This window comes from Platichthys flesus, chromosome 2, assembly GCF_949316205.1.
Source record: "Platichthys flesus chromosome 2, fPlaFle2.1, whole genome shotgun sequence".
In the NCBI taxonomy this organism is placed as follows: domain Eukaryota; kingdom Metazoa; phylum Chordata; class Actinopteri; order Pleuronectiformes; family Pleuronectidae; genus Platichthys; species Platichthys flesus.
In genome coordinates this window covers 13,667,501-13,690,895 of record NC_084946.1, presented here as the reverse complement: position 1 = coordinate 13,690,895, position 23,395 = coordinate 13,667,501, and the positions used below count along the sequence as shown (strand labels likewise).

At 39.0% G+C, this 23,395-nt stretch overlaps 3 protein-coding genes across 5 annotated transcripts; 1 reads left to right on the top strand and 2 right to left on the bottom strand.

Moving 5' to 3' along the window:
• Positions 1–468: 468 nt before the first annotated feature.
• On the top strand, positions 469–4,459 carry cnpy2 (canopy FGF signaling regulator 2). Its single transcript, XM_062399029.1, has 6 exons — positions 469–556; positions 733–839; positions 1,239–1,354; positions 2,393–2,590; positions 2,763–2,859; positions 2,964–4,459. The coding sequence occupies exons 2-6, from the start codon at positions 740–742 to the stop codon at positions 3,005–3,007; spliced, it is 555 nt and encodes a 184-aa protein (XP_062255013.1). The 5' UTR covers positions 469–556; positions 733–739; the 3' UTR covers positions 3,008–4,459.
• Positions 4,460–5,194: 735 nt separating this feature from the next.
• On the bottom strand, positions 5,195–14,807 carry si:ch211-159e12.5 (uncharacterized). Its single transcript, XM_062395419.1, has 3 exons — positions 14,717–14,807; positions 11,399–11,582; positions 5,195–10,049 (listed from the first exon to the last, which is right to left on the bottom strand). The coding sequence occupies exons 1-3, from the start codon at positions 14,805–14,807 to the stop codon at positions 5,696–5,698; spliced, it is 4,629 nt and encodes a 1,542-aa protein (XP_062251403.1). The 3' UTR covers positions 5,195–5,695.
• Positions 14,808–15,552: 745 nt separating this feature from the next.
• Positions 15,553–22,715, bottom strand: stx16 (syntaxin 16). Of its 3 annotated transcripts, none has more exons than XM_062399004.1 (8): positions 22,245–22,715; positions 19,184–19,291; positions 18,809–18,949; positions 18,428–18,590; positions 18,193–18,281; positions 17,813–17,956; positions 17,359–17,439; positions 15,553–17,046 (listed from the first exon to the last, which is right to left on the bottom strand). In XM_062399004.1, exons 1-8 carry the CDS (start codon positions 22,368–22,370, stop codon positions 16,945–16,947), a joined length of 954 nt encoding a protein of 317 aa, XP_062254988.1. In that variant the 5' UTR covers positions 22,371–22,715; the 3' UTR covers positions 15,553–16,944. The 3 variants fall into 3 exon arrangements, with proteins under 3 accessions (XP_062254988.1, XP_062254995.1, XP_062255003.1); XM_062399011.1 differs by having other exon boundaries at positions 22,290–22,715; XM_062399019.1 differs by lacking the exon at positions 22,245–22,715 and adding an exon at positions 19,408–22,221.
• Between the last annotated feature and the right edge of the window lie 680 nt (positions 22,716–23,395).

Here is a 23,395-nt window from a genome sequence, read left to right as displayed (position 1 = left end):
ATGTTTGCCACATCTGTAATATTAGTTTACTTAATGAGATTTCTTTCAAATGTCATGTCTTCTTTACTTGCACTGTCTCGGGGATAAAATATGTAACTATTTAAGATTATTTAATTTACTCAGCAGTGATTATTAATTCTGATTGCCTGTAATCCCTCAGGAGGTTAATGTGGCCGTAAAAAATAAATAAATAGAAAAAGACTACAAATTAACATATCTAACTTAAGATTAAAAAGTAGAAAATAAGTAAAAGATAAATACATTAATAAATAAGTAGTGTAAGTATAATAAAAAAATATTTCTGATTCAATGCTTTTTTGTAAATGTATATCCGCGTATGGTTAAGACAAAATAATGTTTTTATATTTAATATTTAAACTTAAATTCAACCTCTTCGGGTTTCCGCCAGAACAATTCTCCAGGCCATACGGGGGCGCCGTCTCGAGCGCGACTCTTTCCGGTCCAGCGGCTCCGTTGCCTACGTCACCACATTTCATCGAGTGAGATGTGACGTGGTGTGAAACTTGGTGGTCTCCAGAAAAAGCGTCAGACGCAGGTAAGATGATGGAGGAGTTTCTGTGACCGGCTCGTTCGGCAGCTTTACAGAGCACCGGGCCCAGAGACGCCAGCGGACAGACACAAGCTGCTGTAGAGGCAGCAGGCTGTGGTAGACCCGGGTTGATGTATCACCCATATGTGTCCCCCCATCGTGATGCTCAAATCTGTGTCCAGGTGCAAAATGAGGGAAGCGGCTCTCCTGCTGGCATCGTCCGTGTTTCTGTGTCTCCTCCTGGGCCTCAGCCAAGCAGCCAGACAGGGGCAGGACATCCGATGTGGAGGTTTGTGTGTCTGTAGCTGCAACTCACACAGAGGTGTGAGTGTGTGTGTGTACACCCACACACTCACACACATACACATGTTTGTACTTCTATCTTAGTGAGGACCCTCATTGGCATAATGCATTCCCTAGCCCCTTACCCTAACCGTCCAAGCTAAATGTCTAACCCTTAACCTGACTTAAGCTTATTCTAACCCTAACCCTAATACCAAGTCTTAACCCGCAAACAATCCATTAAATGTAGGGACACAAAGTGAGGACCGGCTAAAATGTCCTCACTTTCCCAAAAGGTCCTCACTTTGTTGGTTATACGCTCAAACTGGTCCTGACAAAGAAGCTGTACAAGAGCACACACACAGAGCTCCGTCCTGACCCGTTGTGTCCTCCTCTGTCCTCTCAGCCTGCCGGGCTCTGGTGGATGAGATGGAGTGGGCCATCTCACAGGTAGACCCAAAGAAGATGATCCAGACCGGATCATTCAGGATCAACCCGGACGGCAGCCAGTCGATCAGAGAGGTGAGGGAGCAGCTGCACAGCCATGTTGTGACCTCAATATAAATAAAAATGGTCTATTGCAAGTTGCAACTTCTGTGTCATATCATAATACCTTTTGTGTATTGTCTGTAACATTTTTTTCAAAGAATATGAAATGGGAAACCTTGCTTTCCAAACATGTTTGACCCAGGTTCTGTTTAAATGTTTTACTGAACTTACTCTTGTCACTGATGTGTCGCTGTTTGTGCTTCCACAACTTTTGAAAAAATTAAATGTCGTATCAGAATAGTAACTTAGTTTTCCTGATTGTGTGTGGTGGAGGAACTTTAAATGCTCCCAGCTCTACAGTTGTGGTAGCTGTCATTACAGTAATGTACATGCAGGTTCTCATCCCACATGGAAGTACTAGTGTAGTGGTCATCATTTATCTGAACATAGCTTCTTATATATAATTTTACATCTCAAACCAAAGAGCTTTGTCTTGTCCACAATCTGCCAGACAACATTATTTTGTCTTTTATAATCAACCTACCAGAGGTCTTAATTTTACAATATAAATATTATAATTTAAACTTTAAATGATTATCAATATAACATGAAAGGGATGTTACATAAATAGACTTCTTCAAGTAAATAGAGTATAATATTTCGTTATTTAAGTAAAATTTTACTTTAAGCTGACTGATCAGTTGTGTCAGCTGACTGATCACTTAATAACAATTTAACATATCACATGTAAACCCATAGATTAAAAGCAAGCAGATGAAAACCTTTGGACCTCTTTGGCAGCACACAGGATTTAGGGAAAAAAACACCAACATATTTGCAAAAATAAATACAACCTTACCAAAACATGTTGATTTAAAGCAAACTAAGAGAGAGGCTATAACTGATATGATTTCAGGATGATCATTTTAAAAGTGCCTTACAAAGTTCCTCTGACATAAATATACTTGGAAATGTCAAAAATAAGAAACACTAAATATCCTGTTTGTGGTAGTTTGACTGTTGACAGACATTTCTCATTCATTCAGAGGTTTTCCCCTTTATTGCCACTAGGTCCCTCTAGCCCGCTCCGAGGGAAACCTCCTGGAGCTGATGGAGAACGTGTGTGAGAGGATGGAGGACTACGGCGAGCACACGGATTCTTCAACCAACAGGAAGTCCTACATTAGGATCAAGTCTCGGAGCGGTGAGCCCATGGACCTCTCAGAAGCCTCGCTGGATTCAAGAGTTTCATCCAGTTTAAAGTTCGCAGTGAGTATAGTTTTTGGTTAGCTAGACACAGTTTGCTGCGTCAGCTTTACATCATTGGGCTTAGATGGCCTCGAATCTATCGTACAATATTTGTGTGCATCATTCCCTTGTGTGTTTTCTTTAAACAGTGAGTTTTTCCCTTTTAACTGTTCATTGTGACTGATTTCTCCAGTGTGAGACAATCGCTGAGCAAAATGAAGATGAAATCATTGAATTCTTCGCTCATGAGACAGAAAATGTTAAAGACAAACTCTGCAGCAAGAGGACAGGTAGATTTTCAGCTCATTACCATCCTATTACACCCTTCAGTTATGAGGACCTACTGCAGTGACTGTATTTGAATCATTTGTTTTCTGTCCCTGGTGCTCTGCAGATCTCTGCGATCACGCGCTGAAAATGGCCCATGACGAACTTTGATGTCACTTCGCCATGACTGCCGTCTCTCCTCAGCTGAAATAGAGACACTGGGTGCTGTGATGTTTTAACTGTGCTGTGAGGACAAGATGTGTTCAAATCCTTAAAATCTGTAAAATATTAGAACATCCACATTAAAACATAAAGGGTTTTTCCTGTAACCATAGAGAATTCAAGGACCGATTAGACAATTTTTTACCCCCATCTCTTTTGAACCATAGACAACACCTATCCTCTTCCTCCCAGTATCAAGAAATGAGGCTAAAATATCCAAGAACTAGTGCTGCTACACTGCACCGATGACATCATTAATGGCCAGGTCTACGTAGTTTAAGGTCCTGCCGATACATGCTCATAAAATATTGCAAGTCGGTCTCACCCTGTTTTCATCGCATCAAAGAGCTAACTTAAACCAAACTGAAAAATTAAAATTTGAAAAAAAACACCATAACTTAAAATGACAGAAACCATCTTTCGATTTGACGATTTGTCTTCACATTTGAGCTGTCATGTCGTCTATCTTTATGTACAGTCTATACCTTGGACTAGACTGTACGTGCTCATATGCTTTAAGTTATTACAATACAAATCTCTGTTCCTCACATGGAGGCTCTCGTCACGTCTTCACTCGATAAAACATGATTTTTAAGACATGTACATAGAAAATAGGTTTAAAATGGTCAAGTGGTCCGTAATTCCATATTCATGCACACTGAAAAACTGTTTTTGATGCTGATAGTCACTGAAAACACAAGTGTTGTATGAGTCAAGAAAGAAAAAAATAAAGAGCACAAATAATAAAGTTTATGATTAAAGATTTTAGTTTAACTGTTCTGCAGATGAGAGACTGTGCCTTTATTGGAGAAGTAATATTTCCCAGGTTTGGCACTTGTAAAATTGCCGAATCCTTCTTATTTGTTAGAAGAACCTCAGTGTTAATGATGTTGTGAAATGAGCTATCAATGAACTGATCATATATTTTCCAATAGAGAAATTGGCTACTGAAGATTAACTGAAAGTTTTAAGAAAAATGTATGGGAAAAAAAGTACTGAAAAACTGTCTGGGGATAAATCTGTTCTCTCTCATGTTGCCCTTTAAATCGTAAGAACCATTCAAACAAAATGGTCATCCGTAGCTTCTGAAGATGAAATGATTTCCTATTTTCTCTAAACCAGCTTGTATTATGATACTTAATGGGTTTCTTTTTACCTCTGACCAACCAATGTTGATTTCTTTAGTGTAGTAACCTCTATTGTTATTTAAGTAGTACTTTATCATATACAATCTGATTATCAGTTCATTATTAAGTATCATTCTGTACTGTCAATGTAGAAAGAGCCGGAGTAATATTTGGTATCGTTAATTTCCCATTGTTTGATAAAATGAACTTGCTGTGTCATGAAATTTCTCTTGAAATTTTCTTTTTTATAAATAAATTTTGTACATTTTCTGCATCTGATGTCTCTTTAATCAATTGAAATGTATTTGTACATCAAAATGAGCCTTGCATTTAAATTCAGAGCTTCAAGTCACAATAACTTCAGTCATAAATCTCTTCAATCATAACTTGGCTTCACTAAATATTACATATAGTTTATTCTAGTGTTTGCACACATCAATACCAAGGAGACATCATTTTATGGCTTCGATGACTGTGAATCTAACAGGACAAGGTCAGTGTCTCTCAACAACACTCAACAACGCTCAGAGCGGTTCAAACTGTTTAAAGATTCTTCCTGATTCCCCCTTTTTAGGTAATTGATGACTTCAGTCCAGTTCACTTTTCCCACCAGCACTGGGGATATTTAATGGGTGTGTTGAGTTACGACATGAAAGATTAGAATTGTTTTTGTGTTCTAAGCTTAGGCACATTTTGTCTAAACTTGTGACTTAGATGAAAATCAGTTCACAATTTTATGAACAATTAAATGCAGAAAATCCTTTAATTCCAAAGGATTAACATTCTTGTTATTGCCACTGTATAGCCTGAAGTGAACTACACGTTTGGCTGTGAAATATCGAGACCCAGTTTTGATACCATGAATGAATGTGTTTCTACGTATTATTCACAGATTTCAAAGTATTTCCATCTTTTCTATTAAACCAAAATGACCTAAGATGATAACTATTATTTATAATAATTTTAGGAAAAACAAACTACACAGCATTTCGTTGATGCACACATTTTTATTTACTTTAAATATATAACAATGGTTGTTTTTGCCAGATTTGTCACCACATTATAAGATCACTGCAAATATTTCAATATTTTATTGTATTAATTTTCATATTCTCATATTCTCATGACTGCATTTACATAACATTAGCAATGGCACATAAACACTTACTTAGATTTTTTAAACAAAACCACTTGGGATTCAGGACAAATTTTATAGAGTTGGTTGTGAATATTTCTCCTCTGTCAAATCCCCACATTTCTATCATGTTGAATGCATCACAGATAAGCAAATATATATAAAAAACATGACATTACATTGAAAAAATACTTTTCATTAAAAAAGTAGATAAATGCCTTTTATTTAACGACTTTTATTAAAAAAAATCTTGTTAAACACAACGAGCAACTTTCATTTTTTCTTGGCTTGTATTACTAGCTCACTTTGCTACACTACATCTGTACAGTGTCGGCCTGTGTGAGTTCTGAGGGGGAGGGGGGGAACCCTCCTTGTCTACTTTTTTCTGGCTTTAACTGTTATATTGTCCACCTCAGCAGTGCGTTCCCCACTCAGACACAATTCTGTTTTGTCTCCCTTGATGGGCTCTTCCTCTCCCTCGTCATCCTCTGCAGTCTCATCTTTTACTTCACTAGAGAAGCATCGCTCTCCTTCAGCCATGGGAAACTCTTTGTCACTCTCTGTCTTGCTTTCTGTCACGGCATCAGGTGGCATTTCCTCAATTTCATCCTCATCTGCTACAATAATCGTATCTCCAGAGCTGTTGCTGCTGCAGGAAAGTGTGTCTTCTTCAGCGCGCATGCTTGACTCTTCATGACGTGGGTCCTGCTCTATGTCCTCAAAACTTCCTGTTGAAACATTATCAAAGATGATCATCCCAGAGTTCATGTCAAACACCATATCTAGGCAACATAAATCTCCCTCTGTGCTCTCTGGATCCCAATGCTCGTTTACTTCCTCCTCTTCATTCTCAGAGTCAGGGGCCGTATGTTTCCGAATACGATTTACCGCATCCCACAGGGACTTGGGATATTGGAGCGCTTTGTTGGGTTGGTCAAATGAAACATCTTCACCTCCATCTTGAGGGGGGGGAAAAGAGAGGGAAGCCTGATTCTGGGACGATTCATCGACAGAGGAAGATGGAAGCTGAGGGGATTCCTCACACGAGTCCAACTGAAGAGGAGGTGAAACAGTTACAGGGATGCCAACATCAGCAGTAACAGGATTTAGAGCTGATTCCCGTTCCAGAGGGGGCTCAGGTTCTGTGTTTGACTGGTGTGATGCATGTGTTGCAGGTGGAAGCTCCGAGGGTGAGAGCACATCGGGAGGTGACTGAGACCCCTTGCAGTCTGAAGGTTCAGTTCCCTGTTCAACATCATGCAACATTTCAATTTCTGCTTGAGTCTGATCATCTGTAGCATTTTCTTGGGATATTGATGGTTCCTCATCCACATCTATATGTAATGTCTCTACTGTCATCGGACTCATCACACAAGAAACGTTTGTACATTGTTGCTGCACAATTTTCTCTTCTACTTGAGTTTCACCCTCAGTCATATTGTCTTGGAGTATTTCCGATGTCTGTACTGAGAGATCTGCATCTTCACCGTGATCTTTTAGTGGTTGCTCTGCAGTCGAATAACTCTCTGTTCCATTGGAAGCAACCTCTTGACCAACACTATCGAATTGTTGCAACAAAATTTCAACTTCCACTTGACTTTGACTGGCTGTCATGTTTTCTTGCGTTATTGTCATTTCCAAAATGTCAGCTGGATCCTCACTGGCTTTTTCTTGTTGTTGCTCTTCAGTCACATGACTTTCTGTAATACAAACACATTCTTCTGCTTCTACACGTAAAGATTCTTGCTGCAAAATGTTGACCTCTGTAGCATTTTGTCTGGATATTTCAAGACCCTGTTCCAAAGTGTCTGTATTTTCCCTATTGGCTTCTTTTGCTTGTTGCTCATCAGTGCTGTTGCTCTCTTCTATACAAGGAGCATTCTGTGGTTGCTCATATTCAAGTTGTTGCTGGCCCCTAAGCTCTTCAGGGTCACTCATCTCATCGTTTACTTTCTGTGATGTGTCACCCTCCTCATCCTGATCCTCATCAGGAGGAGCAGGAATTGGGGAATCACATTTACGGGGAGTGGGGCTTGGAGAAGGTTTGGTAGATGCAGGGGGGAGAGGAGATGGCTGTAATGGTCCATCAGAAAGGGATGAGGTTTCGGGATGAGGAACAAGGTTTTCAGAGGTATCGAATCCAGCCAACTGAGGATTGAGACCTTCCTCTGTGGATGACTGTGAGATATATGAGAGAGAAGTTGGGTTTGGGTGTGAAAGCAAACAAGAGTTAGGAAGATCTAGGCATGGACTGAAACACTGAGAGAGATATTGAGACGGGTCATTTTCAACCAGTGGATTTCCTGCCTCACTCTGCTCAGTGGTACCATCTTCATGAGTTTGTTCAAACAGACGGTCCTCAGCCATTTCAGCTTCCTGTGACTTTTTGATGACAGTTTCAAGTTGGGACTCAGTGTCCCTCTCCTCAGACATATCAGACACCTTCTCTTGAAGTCCTGCAAAGTGCTTCCCATCTTCATTTTGCACCTGATCCTCTTCATCACTCCCTTTCAAATGAACAGTATCCTCCATCTGATCCATTTGTAGGTTATCCTGGGACCGTTCCTCATCTTTTGTGTCCTGTAGGAGTTGTTCAGTTGCACCATGAATGTCATTTGTTGCTGGAGAAGGTTCAACCTCCTCATCACACTTCTCAACACACGAGTCAAGGAGAGATGTAGCATCTTGTTGTTCCTCAGTAATGCAGTCATGTAGAGGGATACCTAGGATCCTTACAGCACGCCCCTGCAAGGTTTCCCTTTCAGAAATGGAAGATGAAGACACAGAGGTGTCACCTCCTCCATCAGGTTCCTTTTTCTCCTCAGAATCTGACTCTAGTTCAATCTCAGCCCTGTCATTTATCTGCAAGGGGTTTGGAAGCACATCCTGATTCAGCTGAGCATTTGACTCATTGGAGGTGCTCGACTGACCATCGAGCGGGCTGTCTTCAGCGTGTCTTGTGGAGCCTAAATAGAGAACATGATCTTTCTTCGGTGATGGAATGAGCTCCATTTTGACAACGACGCACGATGTGTCGATGACGAGTAGACCCTTACTGTCCTCAGACTGGGTGTCTTCCTGGATGTCTAGTCTTCTTACCTCGACATTGATTGGATGACCTGGAGCACACTCTCCTAGGTTGTATGAATCATCTGATTCTACTTCCTCACTGTTTGCCTTTAAAACTGACGAAGAACTTTCGGTTTCAACCCTGCTGGTGAAACTTGGCTCCCTCCACAGAGGATATTTAACGGACACAGGGTGCACTGGCTGAGTAACCTGTCTCCCAAATATGGAATTTGCATCGTTTTCTCCTGTCTCTATTTTCTTTGATAGATTATCGCTAAACATCTCACTTTCAATGCAGGTAGATGTCGTCTTATGTTTGTCTTGGACATTTCTCCCACCAGAAGTATTTGACTGCTCTGTGAGTGTTGGAACTCTGAAGTCTACTTCATCTGCAAGCTTTTGTGTTTGATAAAAATCACCATTGTCCCTTGGATCGTTCAAACTTTCTCCAAATCTTGTGCTTTGAATGTTTGCTTGGGAAGTGCAAAGTGGCAGAGATGGAGTTTCTGTGGCGCTAGCAATTCTTGAAACCAGGCAGAATATGGTCAACCCGCCGGTCTTTTGATTTAATCTGAACTTTCTTCCTTCAATGACCTTTGAGGATGTTTGCTCATTTGTCTTTTTGTCCTGAATGGCTTGTATCAATTGTGGATGCTGCAGAGATGGCATACATTCAAGTTGCATGTGTGTACTCTGGACAGCATCTGGTCCTGGTCCTCTGTGCCCAAGTCCTTCCAGCTCTGCACAGATTTCATTCACATCTGGTTTTTTAAAGTCCTCCTTCCCTACCCTCCTCTTATCCTGAACATCTACACATGCATCCTGCTTTCTGAGAGTGGGCTGTGACCAGTAGTGTTGTTGCTTCCCTTCCTGCCCATAGCCGGTGTCACAGTGGTGGATAACAGGTGAACTTTTATGAGGGCTGTTATAGGGAGGAGGAGCAATATATCCAGGAGGTTGGCTAAACATCCTTCTTTGGTAGGCTGCCTTCTCTTTACTGTCCAACACATGGCTTGTGTCAGGGGCAGGCGCTTGTGGTGGATAATAGGTCGGAGTTAGTTGTCGGCCTCCTCTGTCCCACGCTCCGGATTCCCTGATGCCGGCAGATTGTCTGACTTGTTGCAGCACTGCCACCTGAGGATCTGTCCCACTCCTCCTCTCTGGAGCCCTGCTGCTCTCCAACAGGACATGGGAGGTGCCCCTCAATTCTGCCTCTCTGTGTCTCCTCCTCGGGAGTGAATGGCTGTACCGAGCTGCCCAGGCCTCTAGCTCACGGTAGCTGCTGTTGCTCCTCTTAGTGGACACTTCCCTGTTGTAGCGAACAGGATTAGAGGGCTCCCACCTCCTCTGCCATCCCTCCCTCAGAAACCCCCCCTCGTATTCCCTCGCCGCTCGTTGAGCTGCTGTCCACTCTCTGCTTCTGGCTTCATGTTGGTGATACTCTCCCGGACCCTGGTGCTGCCGGGTATGACGATCCAGAATAAAAGGGAAGTGGGAAGAAGTTGGGGCAGATAGATCTGGGTCCGTCCAGTTGGTGTAGTCCTGTAGACCCCCTCCTGTCCTTGATCCTGGGACAGTCCAGTAACCGGACTCCCTGCCTTGATCCTGCTGCGCTCCATAGTAAAATGGAGAATGGGTTGCCTGATGTCTGTTATGATAGCTGTGAATAAAATGGATCAAAAAAATAAATGCATTTATTCAAAATGATCAAGTGTCATTTAAGCTCTCTTCACAAAATACCGAAGGAAACTTTGTGTAAAATAATACGTTTATTCTGGCATCACTTTACTCCATCTGATATTTAACAAGTTAAAATAATGTGTTCTACAGTTCAGATGATAATAACAGCAACATGGAACTCTAGGCGCAGATATTCCAAATGTTGGAGAGTAAGACACCTTGACATTATATTGAAAATACTTCCATAGCAAGTTATGTATCTATAGTGGAGGTTACAAACCATTATAAAGTTTGTATTTATATTTGTAGAAGCAATGGAAAAAATAGACAACTTTTGTTATCTAACAAATATCTGAAAGAAGCCGTTTTCATAGCACAAAACTCACTTATGTGTACAATTTCTCCCAGGAACAGTTCCAAATTTAGCATACAGAGGTGATTGTCCCTGATGCTCAGGCCAGAACTCCATCATTTGGTCTGATACAGAGATCTAAAATAATGAAAAGAAACTTGTATTATATTTTATTATATATTAATTATAAATGCATATGAAACAAAATCTAAAAACAGATGTAAAGAATGTAATATATATAAACATGAGCACAACAAAGGTTTAATTAAAATGTTACACTAATTAAACAAATTTGACATTTAAAATAGGTAAATACATAAAGGGATAGATGCAAACACGTAACACATACCTTTTGCTGCTGTTTTCAGATTATTGTCCTCCGTCCTCATGAGGTCTAATGAAGTCAAACAGGACAAAGGTTTAAAAGGATGATGGTTTTTATCCCCCACCCACTTTATACACACACACCCTACCACTAAGCCCATCCTCCATTCTTTTAGCCAACATGCCCAGTTTAAATAGCACAGAGGAATTTTTAATCATGTTTTTAGAGATACTATCTTAAAGTCCATCATTCTCGTTTAAAGTTAAGGCAAAATGTATCAAACTAATAAACCATTTAAAACATGTTTTACGTTATTAAATAGACTGTCAAATTTAAGAAGCCGTTAAACTCATGTTTTTTACAGTAAACTGGTTTAGATGGAAAACTTTTTTTGACTAATTTAATTGTTATAATAAGATATTTCACACCTGAATAAGTCACTAAGTTACTGCTCACATAGCAATACAAACACAAACTCTTTATCAAGCATTTCAAATCAAAAAACTCATTATAACCTTATAAATAATATTTAAATTGTAAATTATCATTGTCTGGATGTGTTCTTCTAAACCATCTGGTCAACATCACAACCACTTTCCAGCAACACAGTTTTCCATAACTTCACCAAAAGGACAGTGAACATGAACAATACCATTGATCTACACTGTGTCTGGCACTCGCGTGGGTGGTGCAGGGCGTGATGGCGAGCAGACGCTCCATGCAGATAGGGATCTGTTGTTTTGTCGGCTGGATTGTAGCACAGGGAGAGACGGGCAGCGGACGGGTTGTGTCCCTTTCTCTGAAACTCTCCAGCGTAACAAACAGGCTTTCCTTTTCTGAACAGAAAGTCTGTACATCAGCAGAGAGCAGGAGAGAGGGGATGAAGTACGCACAGACAGCAGGGACGACAATATGTTGATGTTGCCAGAATAGCTAGAGGGCAGGGGATGAACAGTGTTTTTGGTTTTATATATCTTAATACAAAATGCTGAATGAATGTGCTGAATATTAATGACTCATGTACCAGTTTTTTTTAATCATATATCAAGTATAATCTTGTTTTTATGATTAGGATGGAATAAAATAACTTTCACTTTTGAAATCAGTTTTTTTTCTGTATTGCATGAAACTTTAAGAAACACCTTCAGAATAAATTCTGCTGTGCAACTGCAGAGTACTTTAGAATGTCAACATTGAATGAATAGACGAGTGATAAAATATAGGAACAGGAGATCTCCAATCAGGTGATCTGAGCAGAACTGTTCCCTGAATAACTAAACAAATCTGTAGTAATCATGCCCATCATAACCAGCACTGAACTTTCATTCTCTAGAGAACAAGTGTTGTTGAATGTGTAGTTATTTCGGCTTTGCTCAGCCAACATCTAAAAAACATTTTACTTCATACACAATTTGTAGACAAACTCATCACAATGCTTAAGAACATCAATCAGTAGAGTGCAAATCTCCACCAAGAAATACAATCAAGCTGCATCAAACTGCACACACTCATTGAAACCAGTCACCTAAATATAGCAGATATTTTAACTATGATCCATGAATCCTTCCCAAGGAAAAAATAAAATGAAAATGAAAGTTCTGGATCCACCCCTTTGTTCGCACCTTCCTAAAGATCTAGTGGGATTCTTTCTTGGCGCATGTCCCATCCCTCCAGCAAGTTTAATGGAAATGTTTCGTAGTTCTTGCAGAGTCCTACTGACAAAGAAACAGACAGCGGCAAAAACTTAGCCTCTTGGCAGAGATACTTCAAAAGTACAAAGGACGTATAAGTGTGCGTATAACCTGAAAATACGAACTTGAATTATTGAGTAACAGTTGACTTGCTCTCTCTGGCAGCTTCATGTCGCAACATTTCTTTACTGCCCAAAACCCATATCCAAGGAACCAGAGACATAACATTCCAGTACAGTCGTCTACTGGTCCCAGGCCAGTAGACGACTGTCACTGCTTTCACTGATCTGTCCTTGGAGATGCCCTGTAGATATGAATGTTTCGTTTGTCTTAACGTTATTCAAGCTCCACATTGAATCTGCTCGGCAAAACTATTTTCTGTCAAAATAATTACAAGTTTTAAAGCTTTTTTGAACTAAATACTACTTTTTGTCAAATTATTAATCAATTTACAGTTTTTCTCCATTGCTTTGGCTCATTTCACGAAACAGAAATGACATTCTCAGAGCTCTAAGTGCAATTGGCAAAATAGCCCATATTGTTCAGCACAACTACATAGATCACCTTCAAAAGGTCATATCTCACCCAAAACAGTTAACTCAAGTTTCAAAACCAAATCATTTTCTCATATAAATAGTCAGTGCCCCCAAAATGAAAATGTCCTTCTCGTTTGCTGTGGCTCATCTCTCAGAAAAAGCAGGACATTCTCAAAGCTTTAAATACATTTGCCAAAATAACATAGATGGTTCAGCAAAACTCCATAGCACACCTGCAAAAGGTCATATCTCTCCCAAAACAGCCAACTCATCAGTCAAAACTAAATCCTTTTCTCATACAAATAGTCAGTGCCCCCAAAATGAAAAGTCCCTTTGGCATTGTTTAAACACTACAGGTCAAAATGTTTAGATGTTTTGTCAGTACGGCAGTGGACCATAGAAATATCCCTCATGTGCACATTTCAATCTTGGCTCAGTCCTTGAATGGTCACTGAATGGTTACAGTAGATGTTTTCTTTCCAGAATATTATGTGTATCAAACAGAAAAAAGATTTATTCAAGGTTTCACATAAAATATGTTTATTGAACTCATACTGCCATGAGAATTGTTACAGTAATTGCCATACATCGTGCTTACAGTAACAGAAAATGTGTACAGCACTATATACTGTCAAACAATAAGCACATCAAAACTAAAATTTGGTATAGTGAGATATGACCTTTTGAAGGTGATCTATGTAGTTGTGCTGAACCATATGGGCTATTTTGCCAATTGCACTTAGAGCTCTGAGAATGTCATTTCTGTTTCGTGAAATGAGCCAAAGCAATTGAGAAAAACTGTAAACTTACTGTGTGATTGGTAATCAGATGTGTGAAACTCAACCTTGATTACTAAAGTTTTAGTTGCACCTGAAAATTAAGCCGATGATCAAAGATATCCTTATTACAGTATATACCATGATGTTTTTCATGGTATTATGTGCCTGTACGAGTTTGACAGTGGAGTGAACTATTGTGCAGGTGATGATGTAAACAATGAAATTATGCCAACATGTTCTGCAGAGAACAACCACTTGACTGAGAAGCGACAGTCAGCTTTGACCAGCAATATATATTCATTTGGTAATTGGGCTAACTGAAGGCAATTGTACCTAACCGTTTGCAAAGGTGTGCTAAATCATTTGAAATTTGTGCAAGCTGTTGGAAATTGTACTTGTCTTTGCAAGGATGTGCTAATACAATTGCAATTTGATTAAAGGAATGAGATATTCCAATCTGTTGTGAACAAGTGCCCAGTGGTTTGGAGGTTTGCACGTGTTGTTTTGAGAATGTCATTTCTGTTTCGTGAAATGAGCCAAAGCAATGGAGAAAAACTGTAAATGTTTATTCTACATATATACTACTTCCTGTTGAATTAGTTATACATTTAAACGTTTATTTAAACTAAATGCTAGTGTATCAGTTTGAAGGTTTATTCCACCCAAATACAATTTTTTGTCAAACTTCTTATATACTTGATTTCAAACTACTTATCTTTTAAAAATAATCATTCCAATCAAATACTACTTGCTGACCATAGTTTTTATTTTTGGAAATGTAAATCACACTAACACTGACGTCTGAGTGCCTGATGGTGGCAGTAGTGAGCTACCCGGAGGACGGAAGCCACGTGCACCATAGACGTGCACTACCAAATACGAAAGGCGCCTCTCCTGTGCTCATATACAGACAGTTTCAGTGAGGGCTCAGGACTTTTATTTTAACATTGAACCATGAAGATACCGAGTCGAGCGTCCAGAATACCGACCACTCCCGTCCCTGCGCCCAGCTCGATGACGCGCTGTTCCCGCAGCTCCACACTCTGCTCCTCCATGTAACGACACAGGTGTAACGAACACACACCATGGTCATCACACAACGACACTCAGTGGTTTGTGTCAACACAGTTTAGACAGCGGGTGACTAACAGATTTCCAGATCGGGGCACCGACTCCGACTGTCTCTTTTTTTTTTACTGTTCATTAAAACGTTTATTTAAGTGTTTGAAAAATGCAAGGCTTCTAGTTTGAAAAGAAGCACAACCACGCCCGTTTCAGGGTCAGGCAGCCTGTCAAACACCATCCAATGTATTAACCCTCAATAGTCTTAAATCATTTCGATAAGGAGGAAAGTAATATCATTTTCTGATTATATTAAATTCACTTCTATGCATATGTGCAGGTGTTATTTGGGGGAAATCTATAATCACTCATTAATACATATATTTACTTGTTTACGTTCATATCTTAGGTATTTTACCTTTACATTACTAGGTGGCTCATGTTTCCCTGAAATCAAATGTTCATATAGTGAAAAATGTGATCACTGTTGTCTATCAGTAGTTTTAGCTGAACATCAGATCCTGCTCTCAGTTAACATAGTGGTTGACCTCGTGTTTACTAATGTATTGAGTCTATGATAAAACTCTGCATATTGCCCACTTTGCCTAGAAAGTAACCTGGAGCCGATTATCTCCATGTTTTTACAGAAGGTAGGCAGCAAATATATATAACCATATATGAGGAGTTTGGCATTTGCTCCTCTGCATCAATGCTGCGATTCAAAACACACACAAAAACTCCATGTTCCAGGTTTATTTAAAAAACGTTGCTGTCTCTTTGCCAGTTTTGTTGGTAAAACAAAACCTGAGTGGAGCACCACTTGGACATAACCATTTTTTCACACACACACACACACACACTTCACATCAATGACAAAGATGGATGAACAGGTGTATAAACTGTAGCGTACAGATATGTCAGATAAAGCTCTTCATCGTTTCAGCTTATCAGTCTTCATAAAACACAAGACGTTTCCAACACAGCCAACTAAAATATATCAAGTCCAGTCTAAATAGAAACAGACCAAACCATCCTCGTCATGCTGTCTCTATATGTCGGCTTGTGCTGGACGTCATCACATTTTCCTTAGTGGGGTGGAACAATAACAGATGGCTACAGACACACTTTTACTCATTATACAATAATTCTGCCTGGAACCGAGCACATATTAACCTCTGGATTATTTGAAGCTATTAAAAATAAATAATGCAATCATTCTTCTTTTTTCATTATACATATACCAGTAGTATTACATCCATAACATCCCCCTCTCCTCCCCCACAGGCCTCAATATGTGCAAACTGCAAGAGTTTTTAAAAGGTAGCACTTAATACAAGGACCATGAAAAACAAAACAAACAAAACAGTGAAGTGTTTTAAAGTGAGCACTTGATGCAAAGTACAGCAGATTTGAAACGGGTCTGATTTTAGGATTGAATTGGCTGACTGGACCCTCTTCCGGACAACAGCAGGGTAACAAGGATCTAAGTGCTCAGTAAAATTATAATTAAAGGGAATTTTCAACCCCAAAAAATGGTGGTTCTTTAAATCAAAGTAATATTTTGGGTAACAAAGGACTATTCTAATCATATTTGGTGCTTTTTTAACACAAAGGTGCCATCAAATACTGAGCCAGTTTGGGATGAAAATGAATTTGCCATAAAATAATATCTACTGCATGTTTCTCTTCCACAAACATTTCTGCTCTCTCACGGAAACTAAATGTTTGCAATAGCATGGAACAAATAATTTGCTTCTTCACACAAGAAATAAGTGTGAGAACACTGGGTTAGCCACTCAACATTTGCACTCATTTTTATAGACCACAATTTGTTGTTTTGTCTTAAGCCACTGATATTTCAACATGTTTGGGTTTGACAAACCTTGGTCAAAGAGCATTGGAGCGATTTGAGGAGAGCCACTTGGCTCAAACTGATTTTTGATTGTTTCTTTCATTAAAATGGACCACAAAGAATATCTCAACATTGCAGCAAGTGCATCTGCAAGGAGACAAGGATTTCCTCGTCGTGTCCTGGTGGGAATGAAAAGCAGTCAGCTTTGTTAAAGACCAAGTCCAAACAGATGCACAACATACAACCACACAGAAAACAAACGCCAGAGGAATGCATGACTAGAACTTTGTTCCAAAAAGAATAATAATTAGAACAATGACTATGACGAACAGGATCAAAATGACCAGCATCTTTCTGTTCTTCTTCTGATACTGCTCCGCCTGAAAAGAACATGTTAAAATGTCAGATACTATATTACAGTGGCTTTAAGTTTCATTAAAGGATTACTTGTAAAAAAAAAAATGATGTACTCAAGTTGCAAGATGTATAATAATTTATGTATTCAACCATATAAGTGTGTAGAAATGGTTTGTTGTACACTAATAGAATCGAACTAGTGTTTTCAGCTGAAAATGTCCTGCCCACCCCCTATAATACTGTACATCAGGATTAAAAAGATTGAACTGCTTAAACCAAAAAAGTCAAAATGTCAGGTAAAACCCCAAAAGTGTGTAAGAGCGTTTTGTGTTTACCTTTTGTAACTGTTTCAATCCCTCATCTGTTTTAACACAAGCCTGCTCCACGTTGAAGTCGATTCTGTCAAGCACGGTGCCCTATAAGAGAAACGGAGGAATTTTATTAATGGGGGATAATTTTTCATTTTTGTTGTAGATTATCTTTCTTTGAAGTGTAAGTACTTAGTAGAATAACACTAAAGAACACCACCTCTAACTTCGGTTTGACTTGAAGGACAGTTCATTTTCAAGTGTTTATCCCTTCAGGTACTTAATTAGTTCTGATTCTCAGTTTGCCTCATGACGGTTTGTAATAAAAAAAAAGTAAACATGAATTGGAATTTGAATATGAAATGGATCATTTGGGCCTTTTATTAAAAAGGACACATCTGAGAGGACAAAAAAAACTTTGCTTTGATGAATGGACTGGTTATTTTATTCTGCGTCAGTATCTCATTGTTGCTTCAAATACCTGTTCAACAACCATTCCTGCCAAGTCCCGGAAAATCTCATTCAGATCAGAGATGGACTGGACTATTTGTCTGATCTCCTTCTCTCGTTCTTCAACCATGACCGTGTTCTCCTCCATCAGCACCAGCTGGTCTTCTGTGAATCCCTGAAACAGAAGAAAGAAAAGAATACAATTAGGTGATTTCATAGAAATACAAAGAACATTCCTACTTTAACACCACCTTTCTGCCAGGGAAAAATGTTAAATACATAGACATTTTGTTTTATTCCCCAGACATTCACTGTATCTTTTAGTAGGGTTATCATGTTTATACTAACAATAACAGTAGAACATATTTCAGTTTTTATAGGTCACAGGGAACAGCCACAAAAACAACTCACCTTGTCATACAGAGCTAAATCTTCATCCTCCTCCATTAAGGGTCCTGAGTCAAAAAAGTGCTTTGATCTCTCCTCACGATTCTTCATACCTGGTAGACAAAACAGTATAAAGACAGAAAAGAAATGACGTGAGATATGAGCCTGACATTCCTGTGAACATGTGGGTGGAGACATAAAGGAATGATGATTTAAATGTTTTCAATGTTCTTTCAATTATTTTGAGTTGAGTTCTTACGTTTTAGGTAACTGGACTGTGTGTATCTAAAATTGGTGGACAGCTCTTGTAGACTCTGTGCCAGAGACGACACCACGTTTCTCAATAGTCTCTCCTCCTGCTCGGTGCAGTGGCCGCAGCGAGTCTGCAAACCTGTCACAGCTCGCTGGCATCTGTGAAACATCTGCAGGAAAACAACATAGCGAGCAATTAGAAATAAACTATACTCAATTTGAAAAATTTGGAGGACATTATGAATTTGATATCATTCTATACCAATAAAAATGTATTAAAAATAGGCTCAAAGTGTCTCCAATTGAGAAAGATTTAAAACAAGGTGTTCAAAATAAAATCTAAATAAATGTGCAGTATCGGAAAAACTAAACTGTGAAAATAATGTACCTGTGTGATCTCCTGTGTAGTGATTTCTATGGCATGCTCTTCTTCACTACTGTCATCCAGTGTGGGACGGTTCATGTGCTTGTCATGAAGTAAGGCCAGTTCCTTCATCTTCTGTCGAACTCGTGTGATTTCATATTGAATCTGAAAGGCAATGAGTTCACAACAAGTTATGACATTGGGTTCAAAAACTTCTCAAAATGTGACTGGTTTGGTTGACTTTGAATATAAATATGTATTTATATATACATATATATGAATATTTAAATTCTTGTAGCAAGTAAAAGTCAATCAAACCAGTCATATTTTGAGAAAAAATATACTATATAGTTCACAATATACAAAAGTGCATCTATAAATATACAATTTCCTATTTACCTCATCAATTCCCTCTATCCATTTAGGAGGCAGTTTCTTTGTTACTCCAATGGCAGCCTCAGGGTCCAGACTAATTCCTGACACCAGGGCCATGCGATCATCAGCCAACTAAAAAACACACAAAAATAATAAAATTAAAACATTTAATTATGATAACTCGCCAAAATAATGATGGCATACCATTGAATGAGTCTAAATTCGACCAAGAAGGAAAACAGCAGTACCTCATCAAGCTCCTAATGTGTTTGGCAGGGAGCAGAGTGGTCCCATCCCATAAAGAGAAAGGAAAAAGAGAGAAATAAAAGAAAGTGAGCCCTGGGAAATCAGACAGGAATCCCAGATACACTGTGTTTGCATTCACTCCCACCAACAATTTCATTACTTTGCGATAATAATCATTATTTCTGTTTATGGCAGAGATACATAAAGTCTGGTTGTTTACATATATTTTCATCCATTTTCACTTTAAAAACAAAAAATGTTGAAATTGAGAGTGTATGCAAAGTTACATCATAAATTGTCTATAAACTAGTAACAAAATAATCCACCTTAGACAAATTATGTGAGGAAACAGTCAAAATGATGACAGAGCAGAAACAGTTGAGTTTAAGTATCAAAAAGACATATTAAACCAAATATATATTTATAAGCGAAATGTAAAAGAACATTTTTTATTTGTGAAACTGACCACTAAAACTTAATATTTTATTTTTCCCTTAAGTTTATCTGGAAAAGAGCCTGTTGCCTTCTAATTAAACAGCAGCTTCATCAGTAATGGTAGTAGTAGTGTTTTAGTAGATTTGTTGCCTTTTTAACCCTTTTAACTCCATTACAGTAAAATTAGAAGAAAGTGGCATAGTGATGGACGGCAAGTGACATAAAAAAAACTTAAAATATTTTAACTTTGATAACTATGACACCTTGACTCTAAAAAAACAGAAGTATTCACTGATTATTGAACATATGATTTTGCTCTGTGACATTAGTGGACAGCTGTGTTCTTCAATACAAATGGATGATGCCTAAGACAAGGACAGGAAAATAAATTGAATAATGATGACAACCAGGATTATATTATACTGTGCACATCATTTTCCCATTTTAACAATTAGACATTAGCTTGTTTCTATTTGAGCTACAGACAGTGTTTAAAGTGTGCAGTGAGGAGAGGATGGGGTCTGATCCTTCCTTTTTCTTTAACACAATTTTAAGAATATACTTTTTTGGAGGCCACTGACGTCTAATAAACTCTTGAGCAAAATGTTGGAGTCACTCTCTCTGCCTCCCTGAACCACCATTACAAAATGTTCCAGGCTGTGGACGACCAGGCCACAGCATCGTTGCTGGTTTCTCTTACTCTGAGACCACTGGCTGATGTTTATGGTCCTGAGGTAAACCCCAGCACACTCTATTAAGCTCTGCCATAAACAGCATTAACAGACAGTGTGTTTCAAAGAACCACAACCATTTAAAGGTCGCCAGTATGTAGGTTTGGCTGTGCTGATGTCTGTTTTATGGAAAACTCAACAGCAGAGAAAATCAAGTTTATAAGAGAAATATATCAAGGTTCTACGAGACAACTTATTCACCCTGCCCAGTAGCTGAAATTAAGAAGCATATATTGGGAAGTGTAAATCTTGCTTCCTCAGCTGATGGAGTACACCACCATATTCATGTCTCTTAGAGCAAATGTTAACAGCTGAGTGAGAATGCTCAACAGTGCAGGTGAACTCTAATGCAAACACTTTTGGTGGAGAGCTGTAAAAGGGAGCCAGTCAGGAGCTGTACTGGCTAACTTATGTTTGATAGTTTTCCATAGAGCAGCATTGAGTTTTACTTTTTACAGGGAGAGTGGGTGGGTGCTAACAAAAATAAACATGAATGTCATGAGTAAGGTGACAAAGGCGCCATTAGAGCGATAAGTCTAAGACGAACATTATAGATATTTGTGGATTTAAAAGCAGTTTCTAATTCAACCTTATTCAATTTTCGTAGCCTGAATGTTTGTCAAATATATATAGAATAACAGAAGTGAACTAGCTGCATTCTACTGAAGGGTTGGGCAGGATGACAAAATATACAAGGTGATGAACTCTAAGCCAGAAGCGATTTTGACACTATTCATAACGCTGTGTCTCTCTTTATATATTATCTGTGGACAGGGTAAACAGGCGTGTTTTAAAGGCCCCGTTCAGACCTGGTAATAACATCTGCGCTGATGAATCCGACACCTGGCATTCAAATGGGTCCTGGTGACGGCCACAAACAAATCAGCATTTTGGCTCAGATAAGAGTAAATAAAGGTTCAGTTCATAGTTTAACCGAGCAGCACACTGGAAACAAAGATTGATTCAGCCAACATTTTTTATCACAAAAACAATAACAAGAGCAAAAAGCAAAAGCCTTGATCTAATGAGTTTCTCGGCCTTTATCTTCCAACTAAGATAATGAGGGATATGAAATTCTAGGTTTATATACTTTATGTTTGCTGCATCAAAGAATAGACAAATTGTGTGAGAAATCTTATCTATAAGCATCAGGGACATTACATGAACATATATATCAATATCACAAAAGGCAATTGCATACATTATGATACATTGTCTGTATGGTCGGCTTCTATTCTAGAGGAACAATCTAACACAGGTCACAGCCATAATTTAATCCAGACTAGACCACAAAACACTTGATTCGTGGTAGTGAGGAGCATAATATAAATATAAAAACATGCTTTACTTTAACAAAACTACATTAACAATGTCTACTTCTTCCTCCATCCTTATTAATCTTCTTTTTTCTAATAAATTATAGCGATGCCTACTAAAACTGAACTAGAACCCCCCCTTGTTTACATGTGATAGACACATTGATTGAATGTAAATATGGCTGCACGCCCTCCTCCTCCTCCATCCGTCCTGAGGTGAAGTGACGCGGCACACGAACCTGTCTGAGACTAACTAGCAGCTACAGGCACACACAGCTGCTCCTAGCTAACCGCTACCTGGGACTGACTACATGCAAACACACACAGTAGAATGTCAAAAGGATGCAGACCACTCACCGCAGCATTGCTACGTGTACTCAGACGGGGGTCGTATGTACTCACTTGCTCAGCCAATATTTGCCGGTTTTGGATTGCATTGTTCCGCATTAACAAGAAGGCATCGGTCAGACGCCGAGTGGCCATGACTGCCTTGCCTGAAATCTAAGTTAACTGTGCACAAAGGGCGGACCAGGGGATGGTTTATTAAATGTGTGTCCACAGCTGCCGAGAGCCGCTGCTAACGCACAGCTAGCTTTAGCCTTAGCTCTGCCTGCGATGGGTGATGGAGAAAACTCGCAAAAGCAGCGTCTACAGCGGACGCCAAAAGACCTCAAACACATTCATCCGCTAACCACCACTACTACATTAGTTCAAAGTAAGAAACATGGCCGCAGGTTTCTTCCTAGAGTCTGAATTTGGCGTCAGATTGGTGAAAGCTACTCCGCTTCTCAAAGCTGCGGAAGAAGGAGGACATCAACACCTGCGTCAACAGCGTCTTCTTCTGCTACTCAGCTGCGGCTGTTTTCTGTCGCTGAGGCAGATTACCGCCACCTAACGACAGAGGTCACACAGTGATCCGTAAAGTTGATGTTTACAAATCCACTCTTGTACTTGAACTGAATATTATTCCATTTCATTTCCTTTTCAAGTGTTTTATTTGTATTAGCCTATGATATTTATGATATTCAAGTCCATTAAATAACTAACTTGATTTTTGGACATTACACATTTGAATCATCATAATGTTATGAATATTTTGGGAGGAGCAAATGGGGGTAAACACTGTGAGTTAACATATATGCCACAATAAATGCAATTTATATATGCAATTAATATTACTGTCTTAAATATTTAAAAAACTTCTGCTCTTTTCTTAAAGATTTCTAATAATAATACCAATATGATTACTATTATTATTATCCACTATTGGCCTTCCATTGGCTTCTTCTGTAATTACGTCATCATAGACCAATACCTAAGGACACAGTTTAAACTTTGGACCTGCCGACCGCTCCTCAACTCTTGCTCTTTGACCCCAGCTTCTGTTTCAAACTGAAGATGAGCCCATAGTTTATTTGTATGTCCAATGCATAGCCTATCTTAGTTTTGTGAGTCATATGTAAGTCATCTAAATTGAAAAATATGTTTTGTTTATCTTTAAATGTTAA